The sequence below is a fragment of the Salvelinus alpinus genome, chromosome 14 (genome assembly GCF_045679555.1).
Source record: "Salvelinus alpinus chromosome 14, SLU_Salpinus.1, whole genome shotgun sequence".
NCBI classification, from domain to species: Eukaryota; Metazoa; Chordata; class Actinopteri; order Salmoniformes; family Salmonidae; genus Salvelinus; species Salvelinus alpinus.
Genome location: NC_092099.1, coordinates 42,747,475 through 42,765,830, shown reverse-complemented (window position 1 = coordinate 42,765,830; position 18,356 = coordinate 42,747,475). Strand labels below are relative to the sequence as shown.

Sequence of the window (18,356 nt, the reverse complement as noted above, 5' to 3'; positions counted from 1 at the left end):
GACATAAAGCCTGTTCTAGTCTAGTAGACATAAAGCCTGTTCTAGTCTAGTAGACATCAGGACTGTTCTCGTCTAGCAGACATCAGGACTGTTCTAGTCTAGCAGACACTACCATTAAATACTCTTATTTGAAGCTGCAGCCTTATAAAAGTTTGATATCTTACAAGCTGCTTGTTTGAAAGTCAATCATAGACCATCTTCGAGTCGAAAAACAACCACATACAGTTGAGTTGGTTTACAATGCGTTTATTGAGAACCCTGACACAACATGACTAGATGTAACAGAGACTGTTAACACTGCAGTGGGGAATGTGTTGCTGTCATGTTAAGCGTAGGACTCCAAAGGTCAGTGTTGGAATGTAGGGTGGCAAAGCACGTTTAGCCTTTTAATATTCCTCTCCCTCCTCATCCTCTTCTCCCACGCTGTCAGTGCCCACCTCTTCATAATCCTTCTCCAGGGCTGCCATGTCTTCTCTGGCCTCAGAGAACTCTCCCTCCTCCATGCCCTCACCAACATACCAGTGCACGAAGGCTCTTTTGGCATACATCAGGTCAAACTTGTGGTCCAGACGGGCCCAGGCCTCAGCGATGGCTGTGGTGTTACTCAGCATGCACACGGCCCTCTGGACCTTGGCCAGGTCTCCTCCAGGAACCACCGTAGGGGGCTGGTAGTTGATACCCACCTTGAAGCCAGTGGGACACCAGTCCACAAACTGGATGCTCCTCTTGGTTTTGATGGCAGCGATGGCAGAGTTGACATCTTTGGGAACAACGTCGCCACGGTACAGGAGACAGCAGGCCATGTATTTGCCGTGACGAGGGTCACACTTCACCATCTGATTGGCCGGCTCAAAGCAGGCATTGGTGATGTCAGCCACTGACAGCTGCTCGTGATAGGCCTTCTCAGCGGAGATGACTGGGGCATAGGTAGCCAGAGGGAAGTGGATACGGGGGTAGGGCACCAAGTTGGTCTGGAACTCTGTCAGATCAACATTCAGGGCTCCATCGAAACGCAGAGAGGCAGTGATGGAGGAGACGATCTGACCAATGAGCCTGTTGAGGTTGGTGTATGAGGGACGCTCAATGTCAAGGTTCCTGCGGCAGATATCATAGATGGCCTCATTGTCCACCATGAAGGCACAGTCAGAGTGCTCCAGGGTGGTGTGAGTGGTCAGGATAGAGTTGTAGGGCTCCACCACAGCCGTGGACACCTGGGGAGCTGGGTAAACGGCAAACTCCAGCTTAGACTTCTTTCCGTAGTCGACAGACAGACGTTCCATCAGCAGGGAGGTGAAACCAGAACCGGTGCCTCCTCCGAAGCTGTGGAAGATGAGGAATCCCTGGAGCCCAGTACACTGGTCAGCCTGATGGAGAAATGGTACAATAACATTGTTAGATGTGATCTTATGTTATAGCAGTAAGAATAGAATGGAGAACCTGTTTGCATGTTCTACCTAGAACCATAAAGGGTTCTTCGGCTTGTCCCTGTAAGATAACCCTTTATGGTTCCAGGTAGAACTTTTTGACACACCGAAAGAACCCTTTTAAAACGCTTTATTTCATAGAGAAGGTTTCTGAAGAACCTTCTAGAATGAAAAAGGTTCCGTGTAGAACCCTAGTTAGAGGCCTGTTTCAGAAGGATGACTCACCAGTTTGCGTGTCCTGTCCAGCACGATGTCAATGATCTCCTTGCCGATGGTGTAGTGACCGCGGGCGTAGTTGTTGGCAGCATCTTCCTTACCAGTGATCAGCTGCTCAGGGTGGAACAACTGACGATAGATACCTGTCCTCACCTCATCTGAAACACAAAGGTAGATTTAGAATATCCTAATATTCAGAATATGAGGAATATCTTGGGACAGAATATCAAATCATTGAAAGCTTGTGAACCATAATCCGTTAGGAAATCTCCAGGATTTCAGAGGACTCTCATCTTACCGATGACAGTGGGCTCCAGATCTACGAAGATGGCACGGGGGACATGCTTTCCGGCTCCGGTCTCACTGAAGAAGGTGTTGAAAGAGTCGTCTCCACCTCCACAGGTCTTGTCACTGGGCATCTGTCCGTCTGGCTGGATCCCATGCTCCAGGCAGTACAGCTCCCAACAGGCGTTACCCATCTGGACTCCGGCTTGGCCGACATGCATTGAAATACACTCACGCTGAAAAAGAAAGTGCTCATGGTTTAATGTCACACGCACAAGTTCAGTGAAATGCCTTTCTCGCTAGCTCTAACTCCAACAATGCAGTCATCAGTAACAATGACAAGGTAGAACAAAAACACATGATACATTAAAACCTGTTTGGGATAGGGGGCAGCATTTTCACTTTGGATGAATTGCGTGCCCAAACTGAACTTTCTCCTACTATGTCCCAGATGGTAATACATGCATATTATGATTACTATTGGATAGAAAACACTCTGACGTTTCTAAAACTGTTTGAATTATGTATGTGAGTATAACAGAACTCATTTGGCAGACAAAAACCTGAGAAGAAATCCAAACAGGAAGTGAGAACTCGATTTTCAAAACAGTGCCAATTGATTTCCCTGTTAGTTATGGATGTGCATACACTTCCTAGGGCTTCCACTAGATGTCACCGTCTTTAGATACTGGTTGTAGGATTCTACTATAAAGGAGGGGCTCATAGGAGCTCTTTTACTGAGTGGTCTGCAGAAAGCCTCGGGCTCATTATGCGCGGTCATGAGAGAGTATGCTCTCGTTCCAATGCTTTTCTTCAGACAATGAAATTCTCCGGTTGGAACCTTATTGATGATTAATGTCAAAAACATCCTAAATATGGATTGAATACATCATTTGACTTGTTTCTACGACCTGTAACGGAACTTTTTCAGTTTTTGTCTGGAGGGATTGCTCGTGCGTCATGAAGATGGATTACTGGGCTGAACATGCTAACAACAAGTGGCTAAATGATGGGTTATATGGAACTTTATGGAACAAATCAGTCATTTATTGTCGAACTGGGATTCCTGGGAGTGCCTTCTGATGAAGTTATTCGAAGGTAAGTGAATATTTATAGTGTTTTTGTAGCTTCTGTTGACGCCAAAATGACGGCTATTTCTTTGGCTATTTTGGGTTCTGAGCGCCGTTCTCAGATTATTATTTTTCCGTAAAGTTTATTTTGAAATCTGACACAGCGGTTGCATAGAGGATAAGTTTATCTTTAATTCTGTGAATAACACTTGCATCTTTTATCAATGTTTATTATGAATATTTCTGCAAAATCACCGGATGTTTTGGAATCAAAACATTACTGCACGTAACACGACAATGTAAACTGAGATTTTTTTATACATATATGCACATTATCGAACAAAACACACAATACATGTATAACATGATGTCCTATGACTGTCATCTGATGAAGATAATCAAAGGTTAGTGATACATTTTATCTATATTTCTGCTTTTTCTAACTCCTATCGTTGGCTGAAAAAATGTCTGTGTGTGTTTGTGACTTGGCTCTGACCTAACATAATCATATGTTGTGCTTTCACTGTAAATCATTTTTGAAATCGGACACCATGGGTAGATTAACAAGATGTGTATCTTTCATTTTCTGTATTGGACTTTTTAATGTGTGAAAGTTAAATATTTCGAAAGAATATTTTTGAATTTCGCGCGCTGCCTTTTCAGCGGAATGTTGTGAGCTAGAAAGGTTAAAATAAGAGATCAACTACAGGGAAATGTAAAATAAAGTCTTTACACATTAAATGACACGGTGAAGTTGATATACAATGGAGTGGAGGGATGAACATAAAGGTTAAAAGCCATTTCAGACAGTTTAAATTGCATTGTAATGTATTGTAATGCATTGTAATGTATTGTAATGTATTGTAATGTATTGTAATGTATTGTAATGTATTGTGATGCATTGTAATGTATTGTAATGTATTGTAATGCATTGTAATGTATTGTAATGAATTGTAATGTATTGTAATGTATTGTAATGAATTGTAATGTATTGTAATTCATTGTAATGTATTGTAATGTATTGTAATGCATTGTAATGTATTGTAATGAATTGTAATGTATTGTAATGTATTGTAGTGTAATGCAGAATCAATCATCAATCTATAAGATCACTGTGATTAAGTGAAAGTAAAATCAGATTTTTTTTAAATACAGGAGGGATATTATCAACCGTTTTAGCAAAATGACATTTAAGCAAAGTCATTGGCTACGCTGGGCTATCCTGGTTGGATTCGGCTGAATAGTGTGGCCACCGTCTAGAGCAGGGGTGTCAAACTCATCTTGCCCTGGGGGCCGCATTCGGTCTTCAGTGAGGTCCGGAGGGCCGCATTGAAAATTTGTTGCATTTCCTCTACATGTAGAGTCTACATCAAAATTGGAAACTGAATTGTTCTCTATCCATCGTTCTGGGAATTTTCTATGTCTAGCTTTCATTCTGGTGATTATTAGCGAGCTGGGCACAATCTACAAATTGTTTGTTTCAATTTGATTTGAGTCATTTTAAAGTATACTGAGTTCATTTTATTTTTTACTCAAACCACACGCGGGCCTGATTGGACACTCTCGTTTGCACAAGTTCAGCCGCCTTCATCATGCATCGTTTAACAAAGTCACCGTCGGAATACGGCTTCGATGCTAATGCTATTTCGCTAGCAATTAGGTAGCTGGCTTTTACCGCTGCTTCACTGACTTCTCGGCTCTGGATGAAAGTTGACTGCTGTTTCCTCAGACCCGCCAGCAATTCGTTAATCTTATCTCTTCTCAGTTGTCCTTGCAAGCCGTCATATTTTTCGCTGTGATGAGTCTCGTAGTGGCGTCGAATATTATATTCCTTCAATACCGAAACTTGTTGCAAACACACCAAGCACGAAGGTTTTCCGTGCATCTCTGTAAATAAATAGGACGTGGTCCATTTTTCTTTGAAAATTCTACACTCCTTATCTACTTTTCTCCGTTTGGATAACGACATTTTGGCTAATGAGGGTGTAGCGGAGAGGTAGAGACCAAGGTATTAACAACGTCGTAACAAGCAGCAGATGGCGCATTGATACCGTCTGCTGTTTTCAGTCTGTCTCAGTGATGCGGCTTGTCTTCTACTCTGATGGAAAAAGTGCGCCCCTTAGCGGATAATCCATGAATTGCAGCGAATTAAAAATATTAATTCCATGTCTTTTATGCATTTTTTCCACTTTCAAATTATCCTGCGGGCCTGATCGAACCTCCTTGGGGGCCGGTTCCGGCCCGCGGGCCGTATGTTTGACACCCCTGGTCTAGAGTATATGACACTAATACTGTTCGTCATTTATGTCATTTAGAAAATTCTTTATCTGTCATTTGCCGACAGATCGTTATTTATGACCCTGTATCTTTAAGAGCAGAGGACCAGAGAGGTAAAAGGTCTTGTTCCTGTGGGCCACACCTCTCTCCTCCCCCCTCCTCCTCTCTCCTCACCCCTCCTCCTCTCTCCTCACCCCTCCTCTCTCCTCCCCCCTACTCCTCTCTCCACCCCCCTCCTCCTCGCTCCTCCCCCCTCCTCCTCTCTCCTCCTCCTCTCTCCTTCCCTCCCTCTTTTTCTCTCTCCTCCCTCCCCCCACCCCCAGTGCAGCTGCACACTCATTGCAGTTTAACAGCGTGAGATATCTCTCACACATACCCTAAAATCTGCAGAGAAAATATCTAGCATCACAGATTGCTCCTCCCTGTTCTCCTTTGTGCTCAATAAATCCCTCCTCTCAGAATGGCAGAAATGTATTTAAAAAATCACAGAAAATCCAAATGATCAGCAATTCAGTTTTTTTCCCCTGAAGCTAATAGGTTTTCTATCTACACAGTGGATCGTTTATCACCAAGTAGAACAATGACTAAGTACATAGACATGAGAACACTGAAATCTGACCCACATTTGATGCGTGGCGATAGATGATTCTGTCACAAGAATATTTGTTTACCAAAATAAACCATTATCAATATATATAAACAGTATATATATATATACAACATCTATAAAAAAAAAAGGGAAAATGCAGAGAATCACATGGTATTTATGTAACAGAATAATCACCATCATCTACATGCTTTCGCTCCAAATCCCTCCTTTACAATCATCAGCCTTATCAAAGCCTACCAAAAGATGACCCCTCCCTTACAACCATCAGCCTTATTTAAGCCTACCAAAAGATGACCCCTCCTTTACAATCATCAGCCTTATCTAAGCCTACCAAAAGATGACCCCTCCTTTACAATCATCAGCCTTATCTAAGCCCATCATTGAATATGAATAACATATGAAAGAAAGAATGAAAGAATGAATAAAGAAAAATTGTATTTTATCATCTACGTCAGCACTCACCATTTTGTCTGGTTTTTCTTTTTCTTCACAGGCTGACGTTGAGGATTCAGAAGAGAAGGCAGAACTGCAGAAGAAAGGAAGAGGGTGGGGGTTTTATAGACCGGGAAGCAGACAGCCCGGCAGGAAGGAAGAGGGTGGGGGTTTTATAGACCGGGAAGCAGACAGCCCGGCAGGAAGGAAGAGGGTGGGGGTTTTATAGGCCGGGAAGCAGACAGCCCCGGCAGGAAGCTACAGCAGAATCCGGTTGGCGGTAGAGAACAGGGAAGTCCCTCCTTCTTATAACAGAGAAAGGCTGATGAGAGCTGACTCTCTATAATCAAATCAAATCAAGTTTATTTTATAACGCCCTTCGTACATCAGCTAATATCTCGAAGTGCTGTACAGAAACCCAGCCTAAAACCGCAAACAGCAAGCAATGCAATTGTGTAGAAGCACCTATAAAGAATTATGTGTACAGAGAGCAGTAGCAATGGTGTATTTTTTGTAGGCACTAACAACCTCCATGGCTTGTTGGTCAAAGCCTATGGGGTTTAGGATTTTGGACGTTTTTTGGGGAGGGGGGGGGTAAACGCTGAAAAAAAAGTATGTGGTAAACACGGGTTTAGGAGATCTGATACATTGTGTTTCTATGTGATAATCTTCATGTCACGACTTCGGCTGAGGTCGGCTCCTCTCCTTGTTCGGGCGGCATTCGGCGGTCGACGTCACCGGCTTTCTAGTCATCACCGATCCATGTTTCCTTTTTCCTTTTGTTTTGTCTTGATTACGCACACCTGATTTCTATTCCCTTATTATGTTCCTTATTTTACCCTCTCGTCTACCTTTCTGTTTTGTCCGTGATTGTTTGTGTTACCGTGTGTGTTGGAGGGTTTTCTCATTACGTTATGTTTCCTTGTTGGAGATATTCCGTTTTTTGAATATATTTTGAGTAAAGACTTTTGTGTTTTTTCTTAAACCTGTGTCCTGCGCCTGACTCAGACTACGAACCCAGCATTTTTATCACACTTCATCAGCTAATGTTACTTTTATTTGTGAATATTTAAGCATTTTTGTCATCAAAACAAGCACATAAAGGTAATGTTAACAGACTGATATTATCTCATAGAAACAAAACGTATAAGATCGTCTAAGCCTGTGTTTACCACAGACCTTATTTTCGGCGTTTGTCCCAAAACCCCATTAATTTCCCCATTCATTTCTCCATTCATTTCCCCATTCATTTCTCCATTCATTTCCCCATTCATTTCCCCATTCATTTCTCCATTCATTTCCCCATTCAGAAGGTACTACATAAGGTGTGGTCTGTGAGACGTTTGACACATCCCACCTGTCAGATACTCCTCACTGTTAAATTGACTGATTCAACACCCAATATACAAGTTACCCTAAATAACAGCTCTCTTTCAAGAAAATACAAAAATAAAAATAATGAATTATTTCTTTATTTCTCATTCGACCAATTACGTTGTATAAAAGACAGGCTGTTATAACAGCACCTTTCTATGTAATCTACAAGATGATGTTGGCGTCCTGATTCTAAATCATAACCGAAATCATAACCGAAATCATAAACAAAATCATAACCGAAATCATAACCGAAATCATAAACAAAATCATAACCGAAATCATAACCGAAATCATAAACAAAATCATAACCGAAATCATAACCGAAATCATAACCGAAATCATAAACAAAATCATAACCGAAATCATAACCGAAATCATAAACAAAATCATAACCGAAATCATAACCAACATGAGTTTAGTGGTATTATCTTCAAATGGAAGGCTGATGGTCGTCACGGACAGCTTGAAATTATGAAACTAGAAATGTGCAAGAAAGGGGGGGGTCTTAAAAAACAAAACAAATTGACAGATGACAATGAGCCCTTTCATTACATACATGGGAGGGTGTTGGGGATGGGAGAGGGGTGGTGTAGGAAAGAGGGGTGGTGTAGGGAAGAGGGGTGGTGTAGGGGAGAGGGGTGGGGATGGGAGAGGGGTGGTGATGGGAGAGGGGTGGTGTAGGGAAGAGTGTTGGGGATGGGAGAGGGGTGGTGTAGGGAAGAGTGTTGGGGATGGGAGAGGGGTGGTGATGGGAGAGGGGTGGTGATGGGAAAGAGGGGTGGTGTAGGGAAGAGGGGTGGGGATGGGAGAGGGGTGGTGATGGGAGAGGGGTGGTGTAGGAAAGAGGGGTGGTGTAGGAAAGAGGGGTGGTGTAGGAAAGAGGGGTGGTGTAGGGAAGAGGGGTGGGGATGGGAAGAGGGGTGGTGTAGGAAAGAGGGGTGGTGTAGGAAAGAGGGGTGGGGATGGGAGAGGGGTGGTGTAGGAAAGAGGGGTGGTGTAGGAAAGAGAGGTGGTGTAGGAAAGAGGGGTGGTGTAGGGAAGAGGGGTGGGGATGGGAAGAGGGGTGGTGTAGGAAAGAGGGGTGGTGTAGGGAAGAGGGGTGGGGATGGGAGAGGGGTGGTGATGGGAGAGGGGTGGTGTAGGGGAGAGTGTTGGGGATGGGAGAGGACACACCTGTCTATATAAGAGTGGTTACATTCCTCCAGCTGCAGTCCATGTTGAACACAAAAAAAACTTGTTTGAATCCCCGATTGTCCATTGGTTAATACCATTTCAGATAACAATGATGTAACCTCTACCATACATTCCCAAATGCTTCCAGTTACAGCAGTATCGTCGCCAGGTTGCCTCAGTCGCGACCCAATATTTGAATCGCAGAGGGAAATTTACCAAAATGCATTCTGGTAAACAATTTCTAATGATGTATTGACAATAAATTGAGCAATTATAAATAACTCCATATTCTTGATGACGAATGTTGGTAAACTCGACAGTTTGAGACCACAAAATCAACCATTTTGAGACCACTAATCAACCAAACTCGCTAAATAACGCTGCTAACAGCTCTGTATTGAAACATTCTTTTAACAATTTGTATTGAAACAGACAGTAGTGTTAGACAGTAGTGTTAGGCAGTAGTGTAAGGCAGTAGTGTTAGACAGTAGTGTTAGGCAGTAGTGTTAGACAGTAGTGGTAGACAGTAGTGGTAGACAGTAGTGTTAGACAGTAGTGTTAGACAGTAGTGGTAGACAGTAGTGTTACTAGTGCTGGACAGTAGTGTTAGACAGTAGTGTTAGACAGCAGTGTTAGGCAGTAGTGTTAGACAGTAGTGTTAGACAGTAGTGTTAGACAGTAGTGTTAGGCAGTAGTGTTAGACAGTAGTGGTAGACAGTAGTGTTAGACAGTAGTGTTAGACAGTAGTGTTAGGCAGTAGTGTTAGGCAGTAGTGGTAGACAGTAGTGGTAGACAGTAGTGTTAGACAGTAGTGTTAGACAGTAGTGTTAGGCAGTAGTGTTAGGCAGTAGTGTTAGGCAGTAGTGGTAGACAGTAGTGTTAGGTAGACAGTAGTGGTAGACAGTAGTGTTAGACAGTAGTGTTAGACAGTAGTGTTAGGCAGTAGTGTTAGACAGTAGTGTTAGACAGTAGTGTTAGGCAGGCAGTAGTGGTAGGCAGTAGTGTTAGACAGTAGTGTTAGACAGTAGTGTTAGACAGTAGTGTTAGACAGTAGTGTTAGGCAGGCAGTAGTGGTAGGCAGTAGTGTTAGACAGTAGTGGTAGACAGTAGTGTTAGACAGTAGTGGTAGACAGTAGTGGTAGACAGTAGTGTTAGACAGTAGTGTTAGACAGTAGTGTTAGGCAGGCAGTAGTGGTAGGCAGTAGTGTTAGACAGTAGTGTTAGACAGTAGTGTTAGGCAGGCAGTAGTGGTAGGCAGTAGTGTTAGACAGTAGTGTTAGACAGTAGTGTTAGACAGTAGTGTTAGGCAGTAGTGTTAGACAGTAGTGTTAGACAGTAGTGTTAGGCAGTAGTGTTAGGCAGTAGTGTTAGACAGTAGTGTTAGACAGTAGTGTTAGGCAGTAGTGTTAGACAGTAGTGTTAGATAGTAGTGTTAGACAGTAGTGTTAGACAGTAGTGTTACTAGTGTTAGACAGTAGTGTTAGACAGTAGTGTTAGACAGTAGTGTTAGGCAGTAGTGTTAGGCAGTAGTGTTAGGCAGTAGTGTTAGGCAGTAGTGTTAGACAGTAGTGTTACTAGTGTTAGACAGTAGTGTTAGGCAGTAGTGTTAGACAGTAGTGTTAGACAGTAGTGTTAGACAGTAGTGTTAGGCAGTAGTGTTAGACAGTAGTGTTAGACAGTAGTGTTAGACAGTAGTGTTAGACAGTAGTGTTAGACAGGCAGTAGTGTTAGACAGTAGTGTTAGGCAGTAGTGTTAGACAGTAGTGTTAGGCAGTAGTGGTAGACAGTAGTGTTAGGCAGTAGTGTTAGACAGTAGTGTTAGACAGTAGTGTTAGGCAGTAGTGTTAGACAGTAGTGTTAGACAGTAGTGGTAGACAGTAGTGTTAGACAGTAGTGGTAGACAGTAGTGTTAGACAGTAGTGTTAGACAGTAGTGTTAGACAGTAGTGTTAGGCAGTAGTGTTAGGCAGTAGTGTTAGACAGTAGTGTTAGACAGTAGTGTTAGGCAGTAGTGGTAGACAGTAGTGTTAGGCAGTAGTGTTAGACAGTAGTGTTAGACAGTAGTGTTAGACAGGCAGTAGTGGTAGACAGTAGTGTTAGACAGTAGTGTTAGGTAGACAGTAGTGTTAGACAGTAGTGTTAGGCAGTAGTGTTAGACAGTAGTGGTAGACAGTAGTGTTAGGCAGTAGTGTTAGACAGTAGTGTTAGACAGTAGTGTTAGGCAGTAGTGTTAGACAGTAGTGTTAGACAGTAGTGGTAGACAGTAGTGTTAGACAGTAGTGTTAGACAGTAGTGTTAGACAGTAGTGTTAGGCAGTAGTGTTAGGCAGTAGTGTTAGACATTAGTGTTAGACAGTAGTGTTAGGCAGTAGTGGTAGACAGTAGTGTTACTAGTGTTAGACAGTAGTGGTAGACAGTAGTGGTAGGCAGTAGTGTTAGATAGTAGTGTTAGACAGTAGTGTTCAACAGTAGTGTTAGACAGTAGTGTTAGGCAGTAGTGTTAGACAGTAGTGGTAGACAGTAGTGTTACTAGTGTTAGACAGTAGTGTTCGACAGTAGTGGTAGACAGTAGTGTTAGACAGTAGTGTTAGGCAGTAGTGTTAGGCAGTAGTGTTAGACAGTAGTGTTAGGCAGTAGTGTTAGGCAGTAGTGTTAGACAGTAGTGTTACTAGTGTTAGGCAGTAGTGTTAGGCAGTAGTGTTAGACAGTAGTGTTAGAGAGTAGTGTTAGACAGTAGTGTTACTAGTGTTAGACAGTAGTGTTAGACAGTAGTGTTAGGCAGTAGTGTTAGGCAGTAGTGTTAGGCAGGCAGTAGTGTTAGACAGTAGTGTTAGGCAGTAGTGTTAGGCAGGCAGTAGTGTTAGACAGTAGTGTTAGAAAGTAGTGTTACTAGTGTTAGACAGTAGTGTTAGGCAGTAGTGTTAGGCAGTAGTGGTAGACAGTAGTGTTAGGCAGGCAGTAGTGGTAGACAGTAGTGTTAGACAGTAGTGTTAGACAGTAGTGTTACTAGTGTTAGACAGTAGTGTTAGGCAGTAGTGTTAGGCAGTAGTGTTAGGCAGTAGTGTTAGGCAGTAGTGTTAGACAGTAGTGGTAGACAGTAGTGTTAGACAGTAGTGGTAGGCAGTAGTGTTAGGCAGTAGTGTTAGGCAGTAGTGTTAGGCAGGCAGTAGTGTTAGACAGTAGTGTTAGACAGTAGTGTTAGACAGTAGTGTTAGACAGTAGTGTTAGACAGTAGTGTTACTAGTGTTAGACAGTAGTGTTAGGCAGTAGTGTTAGACAGTAGTGGTAGACAGTAGTGTTAGACAGTAGTGTTAGACAGTAGTGTTAGACAGTAGTGTTAGACAGTAGTGTTACTAGTGTTAGACAGTAGTTTTAGACAGGCAGTAGTGTTAGACAGTAGTGTTAGACAGTAGTGTTAGGCAGTAGTGTTAGGCAGTAGTGTTAGGCAGGCAGTAGTGTTAGACAGTAGTGTTAGACAGTAGTGTTAGACAGTAGTGTTAGGCAGTAGTGTTAGACAGGCAGTAGTGTTAGACAGTAGTGTTAGACAGTAGTGTTAGACAGTAGTGTTAGACAGTAGTGTTAGGCAGTAGTGTTAGGCAGTAGTGTTAGGCAGTAGTGTTAGACAGGCAGTAGTGTTAGACAGTAGTGTTAGACAGTAGTGTTAGGCAGTAGTGTTAGACAGTAGTGTTAGACAGTAGTGTTAGACAGTAGTGTTAGGCAGTAGTGTTAGGCAGGCAGTAGTGTTAGACAGTAGTGTTAGACAGTAGTGTTAGACAGTAGTGTTAGGCAGTAGTGTTAGACAGGCAGTAGTGTTAGACAGTAGTGTTAGGCAGTAGTGTTAGACAGTAGTGTTAGAAAGTAGTGTTAGACAGTAGTGTTAGGCAGTAGTGTTAGGCAGGCAGTAGTGTTAGACAGTAGTGTTAGACAGTAGTGCTAGACAGTAGTGTTAGGCAGTAGTGTTAGACAGTAGTGTTAGACAGTAGTGTTAGGCAGTAGTGTTAGACAGTAGTGTTAGACAGTAGTGTTAGGCAGTAGTGTTAGACAGTAGTGTTAGACAGTAGTGTTAGACAGTAGTGTTAGACAGTAGTGGTAGACAGTAGTGTTAGGCAGTAGTGGTAGACAGTAGTGTTAGGCAGTAGTGTTAGACAGTAGTGTTAGACAGTAGTGGTAGACAGTAGTGGTAGACAGTAGTGTTAGACAGTAGTGGTAGACAGTAGTGTTAGACAGTAGTGTTAGACAGTAGTGTTAGACAGTAGTGTTAGGCAGTAGTGTTAGACAGTAATGTTAGACAGTAGTGTTACTAGTGTTAGACAGTAGTGTTAGACAGTAGTGTTAGGCAGTAGTGTTAGGCAGTAGTGTTAGGCAGTAGTGTTAGGCAGTAGTGTTAGACAGTAGTGTTAGGCAGTAGTGTTAGACAGTAGTGTTAGGCAGTAGTGTTAAGCACAGAGACATTTTGCATACCACTGATGAGAAGGAAGTCTGAACTCAATGACACAGGACAGGTGTCAGTCCTAGAGATGGAAAGAGGTCTTAACTTTGTACCTGTCCCATTATGATGTCTGTGACAGCACGGAGGCCATCACGATTGGCATTGAGGCCATCACCATTTTAAACTACTCGTTTTCTTCTTTTTTGGTTTGAAAAAAACTGTCAAGCAAATATTGGCGATTTACCACCACCTGCAGTGCTGGAGTCCTGAAACACATCTTGTGTCATTTATTTATTGTGGCCAGTAGATGGCAGTAATATAGTTCAAAGCCATTTACAAAACATACAACTCAATTTGAAGAAGAAAATGCTCTGATCATTGGCAGATCGCTCCCACATCATAGGAATCTCCACCCAGCTGACTACTTAAAAATGGTGGAAGCCTTTAATGGCAATTTCCATAAAACAGGTCATTTCCAAGATGGCTTAGCAGTTCAGACGTCATTTCTGTTTCGTATTGTCGTGTCCTGTATATATATATATTTACACCTTTCTTCGCATATCTTTTATATATTTTATTATCCAAGAACTCAACTACAAAAGCTTCCCTGCAAAAGCTTTCCTGCAACCCGCTTCACCAATTACAAAAAAGTATTATTTACCTCAAATCTGAAAAACCACCGTGGAAGCTAGCCAGGGGCTAACTCAGAAGCTAGCCAGAAAGCTAACCAGAAGCTATCCGATAGCTAGCCAGAAGCTAATCTGTAGCTGCCCAGAAATTAGCCGGTCTGCTGGCTAGCGTTGGTGTTTCAGCTGCCCACGTTTTGTGGTCATCAGCTATTCCTTTAGCTCGATAATCTACCGGCACTTTTGTGCAACGCGACTCGGACCGGAGCATTCCGGGACTTTTTTTTTTTTTCTCTCAGTTTCCCCGGATTTCAGCCGCAGGCTCTGGACATTTGCAGCTAGCTAGCTGCAAACCGTGTGACTATTGGCTTACGTCGATCCCGGAGCAAACTCAAATCATTCCGGAGCTAGCCAGCTGAGGAGTTCCATCAGCCATTCCTGGGCTACAGTCACCTATCCGGACCCGTTTTTTGTTGTTTTGTTGTTGCTGCAGATACGGAGCCCCACCGGGCCTTCACGACTGACTGCCGACGTTATCTGCCCGAGGGAGTTATCCAACTGGCACCTCCGTCCCGACGTTACCTGAACGCTCATCTGGGGCCCGCTAACCGTTAGCTGTCTTATCGGCTGCTATCTGAATAAGTATATCGGACAATTATTATTATTATTTATTTATTTTATTTTTTTCTTGGGTCACTATATCTATTTTGCCAATTTGGATTGATCCCCTCTACCACACGGAACCCCACTAACCTACCGACGGAAACGCACGAGGTATCTACAAATAGACTTCCATACTATGCTATCTTGCTACCGATAGCCATCTACCCGGCCAGCTGTCTGGATCGCCGTGACCCCAACCAACCTCTACTCACTGGACCCTTATTGATCACTCGATTAAGCATGCCTCTCCTTAATGTAAATATGCCTTGTCCATTGCTGTTCTGGTTAGTGTTTATTGGCTTATTTCACTGTAGAGCCTCTAGCCCTGCCCACTATACCATATCCAACCTCACAGTTCCACCACCCACATATGCGATGACATCACCTGGTTTCAATGATGTTTCTAGAGACAATATCTCTCTCATCATCACTCAATACCTAGGTTTACCTCCACTGTATTCACATCCTACCATACCTTTGTCTGTACATTATTCCTTTAAGCTATTTTATCGCCCCCAGAAACTTCCTTTTACTCTCTGCTCTAGAAGTTCTAGACGACCAATTCTCATAGCTTTTAGCCGTACCCTTATCCTACTCCTCCTCTGTTCCTCTGGTGATGTAGAGGTGAATCCAGGCCCTGCAGTACCTAGCTCCACTCCTATTCCCCAGGCGCTCTCTTTTGATGACTTCTGTAACCGTAATAGCCTTGGCTTCATGCATGTTAACATTAGAAGCCTCCTCCCTAAGTTTGTTTTGTTCACTGCTTTAGCACACTCTGCCAACCCGGATGTTTTAGCCGTGTCTGAATCCTGGCTTAGAAAGACCACCAAAAATTCTGACATTTTCATCCCCAACTACAAGATTTTCAGACAAGATAGAACGGCCAAAGGGGGCGGTGTTGCAATCTATTGCAAAGATTGCCTGCAGAGTTCTGTTTTACTATCCAGGTCTGTTCCCAAACAATTTGAACTTCTACTTTTAAAAATCCACCTCTCTAAAAACAAGTCTCTCACCGTTGCCGCCTGCTATAGACCACCCTCTGCCCCCAGCTGTGCTCTGGACACTATATGTGAACTGATTGCCCCCCATCTATCTTCAGAGCTCGTGCTGCTAGGCGACCTAAATTTTAACATGCTTAACACCCCAGCCACCCTACAATCTAAGCTTGATGCCCTCAATCTCACACAAATTATCAATGAACCTACCAGGTACCACCCCAATTCCGTAAACACGGGTACCCTCATAGATATCATCCTAACAAACTTGCCCTCCAAATACACCTCTGCTGTTTTCAACCAAGATCTCAGCGATCACTGCCTCATTGCCTGCATCCGTAATGGGTCAGCGGTCAAACGACCTCCACTCATCACTGTCAAACGCTCCCTGAAACACTTCAGCGAGCAGGCCTTTCTAATCGACCTGGCCGAGGTATCCTGGAAGGATATTGATCTCATCCCGTCAGTAGAGGATGCCTGGACATTTTTTTTAAATGCCTTCCTCACCATCTTGAATAAGCATGCCCCATTCAAGAAATTTAGAACCAGGAACAGATATAGCCCTTGGTTCTCTCCTGACCTGACTGCCCTTAACCAACAGAAAAACATCCTATGGCGTTCTGCATTAGCATCGAACAGCCCCCGTGATATGCAACTTTTCAGGGAAGCTAGAAACCAGTATACACAGGCAGTTAGAAAAGCCAAGGCTAGCTTTTTCAAGCAGAAATTTGCTTCCTGCAACACAAATTCAAAAAAGTTCTGGGACACTGTAAAGTCCATGGAGAATAAGAACACCTCCTCCCAGCTTCCAACTGCTCTGAAGATAGGAAACACTGTCACCACCGACAAATCCACTATAATTGAGAATTTCAATAAGCATTTTTCTACGGCTGGCCATGCTTTCCACCTGGCTACCCCTACCCCGGACAACAGCACTGCCCTCCCCTCTGCTACTCGCCCAAGCCTTCCCCATTTCTCTTTCTCCCAAATACAGTCAGCTGATGTTCTAAAAGAGTGCAAAATCTGGACCCTTACAAATCAGCCGGGCTAGATAATCTGGACCCTTTCTTTCTAAAACTATCTGCTGAAATTGTTGCCACCCCTATTACTAGCCTTTTCAACCTCTCTTTCGTGTCGTCTGAGATTCCCAAAGATTGGAAAGCAGCTGCGGTTATCCCCCTCTTCAAAGGGGGGGACACTCTTGACCCTAACAGCTACAGACCTATATCTATCCTACCCTGCCTTTCTAAGGTCTTCGAAAGCCAAGTCAACAAACAGATTACCGACCATTTCGAATCCCACCATACCTTCTCCGCTATGCAATCTGGTTTCAGAGCTGGTCATGGGTGCACCTCAGCCACGCTCAAGGTCATAAACGATATCTTAACCGCCATCGATAGGAAACAATACTGTGCAGCCGTATTCATTGACCTAGCCAAGGCTTTTGACTCTGTCAATCACCACATCCTCATCGGCAGACTCGACAGCCTTGGTTTCTCTAATGATTGCCTCGCCTGGTTCACCAACTACTTCTCTGATCGAGTTCAGTGTGTCAAATCGGAGGGTCTGTTGTCCGGGCCTCTAGCAGTCTCCATGGGGGTGCCACAGGGTTCAATTCTTGGACCGACTCTCTTCTCTGTATACATCAATGATGTCGCTCTTGCTGCTGGTGATTCTCTGATCCACCTCTACGCAGACGACACTATTCTGTATACTTCTGGCCCTTCTTTTGACACTGTGTTAACAACCCTCCAGGCGAGCTTCAATGCCATACAACTCTCCTTCCGTGGCCTCCAATTGCTCTTAAATACAAGTAAAACTAAATGCATGCTCTTCAACCGATCGCTGCCTGCACCTGCCCGCCTGTCCAACATCACTACTCTGGACGGCTCTGACCTAGAATATGTGGACAACTACAAATACCTAGGTGTCTGGTTAGACTGTAAACTCTCCTTCCAGACTCACATCAAACATCTCCAATCCAAAGTTAAATCTAGAATTGGCTTCCTATTCCGCAACAAAGCATCCTTCACTCATGCTGCCAAACATACCCTTGTAAAACTAACCATCCTACCAATCCTCGACTTCGGTGATGTCATTTACAAAATAGCCTCCAAAACCCTACTCAATAAATTGGATGCAGTCTATCACAGTGCCATCCGTTTTGTCACCAAAGCCCCATATACTACCCACCACTGCGACCTGTACACTCTCGTTGGCTGGCCCTCGCTTCATACTCGTCGCCAAACCCACTGGTTCCAGGTCATCTACAAGACCCTGCTAGGTAAAGTCCCCCCTTATCTCAGCTCGCTGGTCACCATAGCAACACCTACCTGTAGCACGCGCTCCAGCAGGTTTATCTCTCTGGTCACCCCCAAAACCAATTCTTCCTTTGGCCGCCTCTCCTTCCAGTTCTCTGCTGCCAATGACTGGAACGAACTACAAAAATCTCTGAAACTGGAAACACTTATCTCCCTCACTAGCTTTAAGCACCAGCTGTCAGAGCAGCTCATAGATTACTGCACCTGTACATAGCCCATCTATAATTTAGCCCAAACAACTACCTCTTTACCTACTGTATTTATTTATTTATTTTGCTCCTTTGCACCCCATTATTTCTGTCTCTACTTTGCGCTTTCTTCCACTGCAAACCAACCATTCCAGTGTTTTTAGTTTTATTTTACTTGCTGTGTTGTATTTACTTCGCCACCATGGCCTTTTTATATTTTTATTTATTTATACATATATTTGTTTGCCTTCACCTCCCTTATCTCACCTCAC

The 18,356-nt window shown here is 43.5% G+C and overlaps 1 protein-coding gene across 1 annotated transcript; it reads right to left on the bottom strand.

Annotated features, from left to right (window-relative positions):
- Nucleotides 1–230: 230 nt before the first annotated feature.
- Nucleotides 231–6,546, bottom strand: LOC139538926 (tubulin alpha chain). Its single transcript, XM_071341505.1, has 4 exons — nucleotides 6,345–6,546; nucleotides 1,939–2,161; nucleotides 1,650–1,798; nucleotides 231–1,364 (listed from the first exon to the last, which is right to left on the bottom strand). Exons 1-4 carry the CDS (start codon nucleotides 6,345–6,347, stop codon nucleotides 387–389), a joined length of 1,353 nt encoding a protein of 450 aa, XP_071197606.1. The 5' UTR covers nucleotides 6,348–6,546; the 3' UTR covers nucleotides 231–386.
- Nucleotides 6,547–18,356: the final 11,810 nt, after the last annotated feature.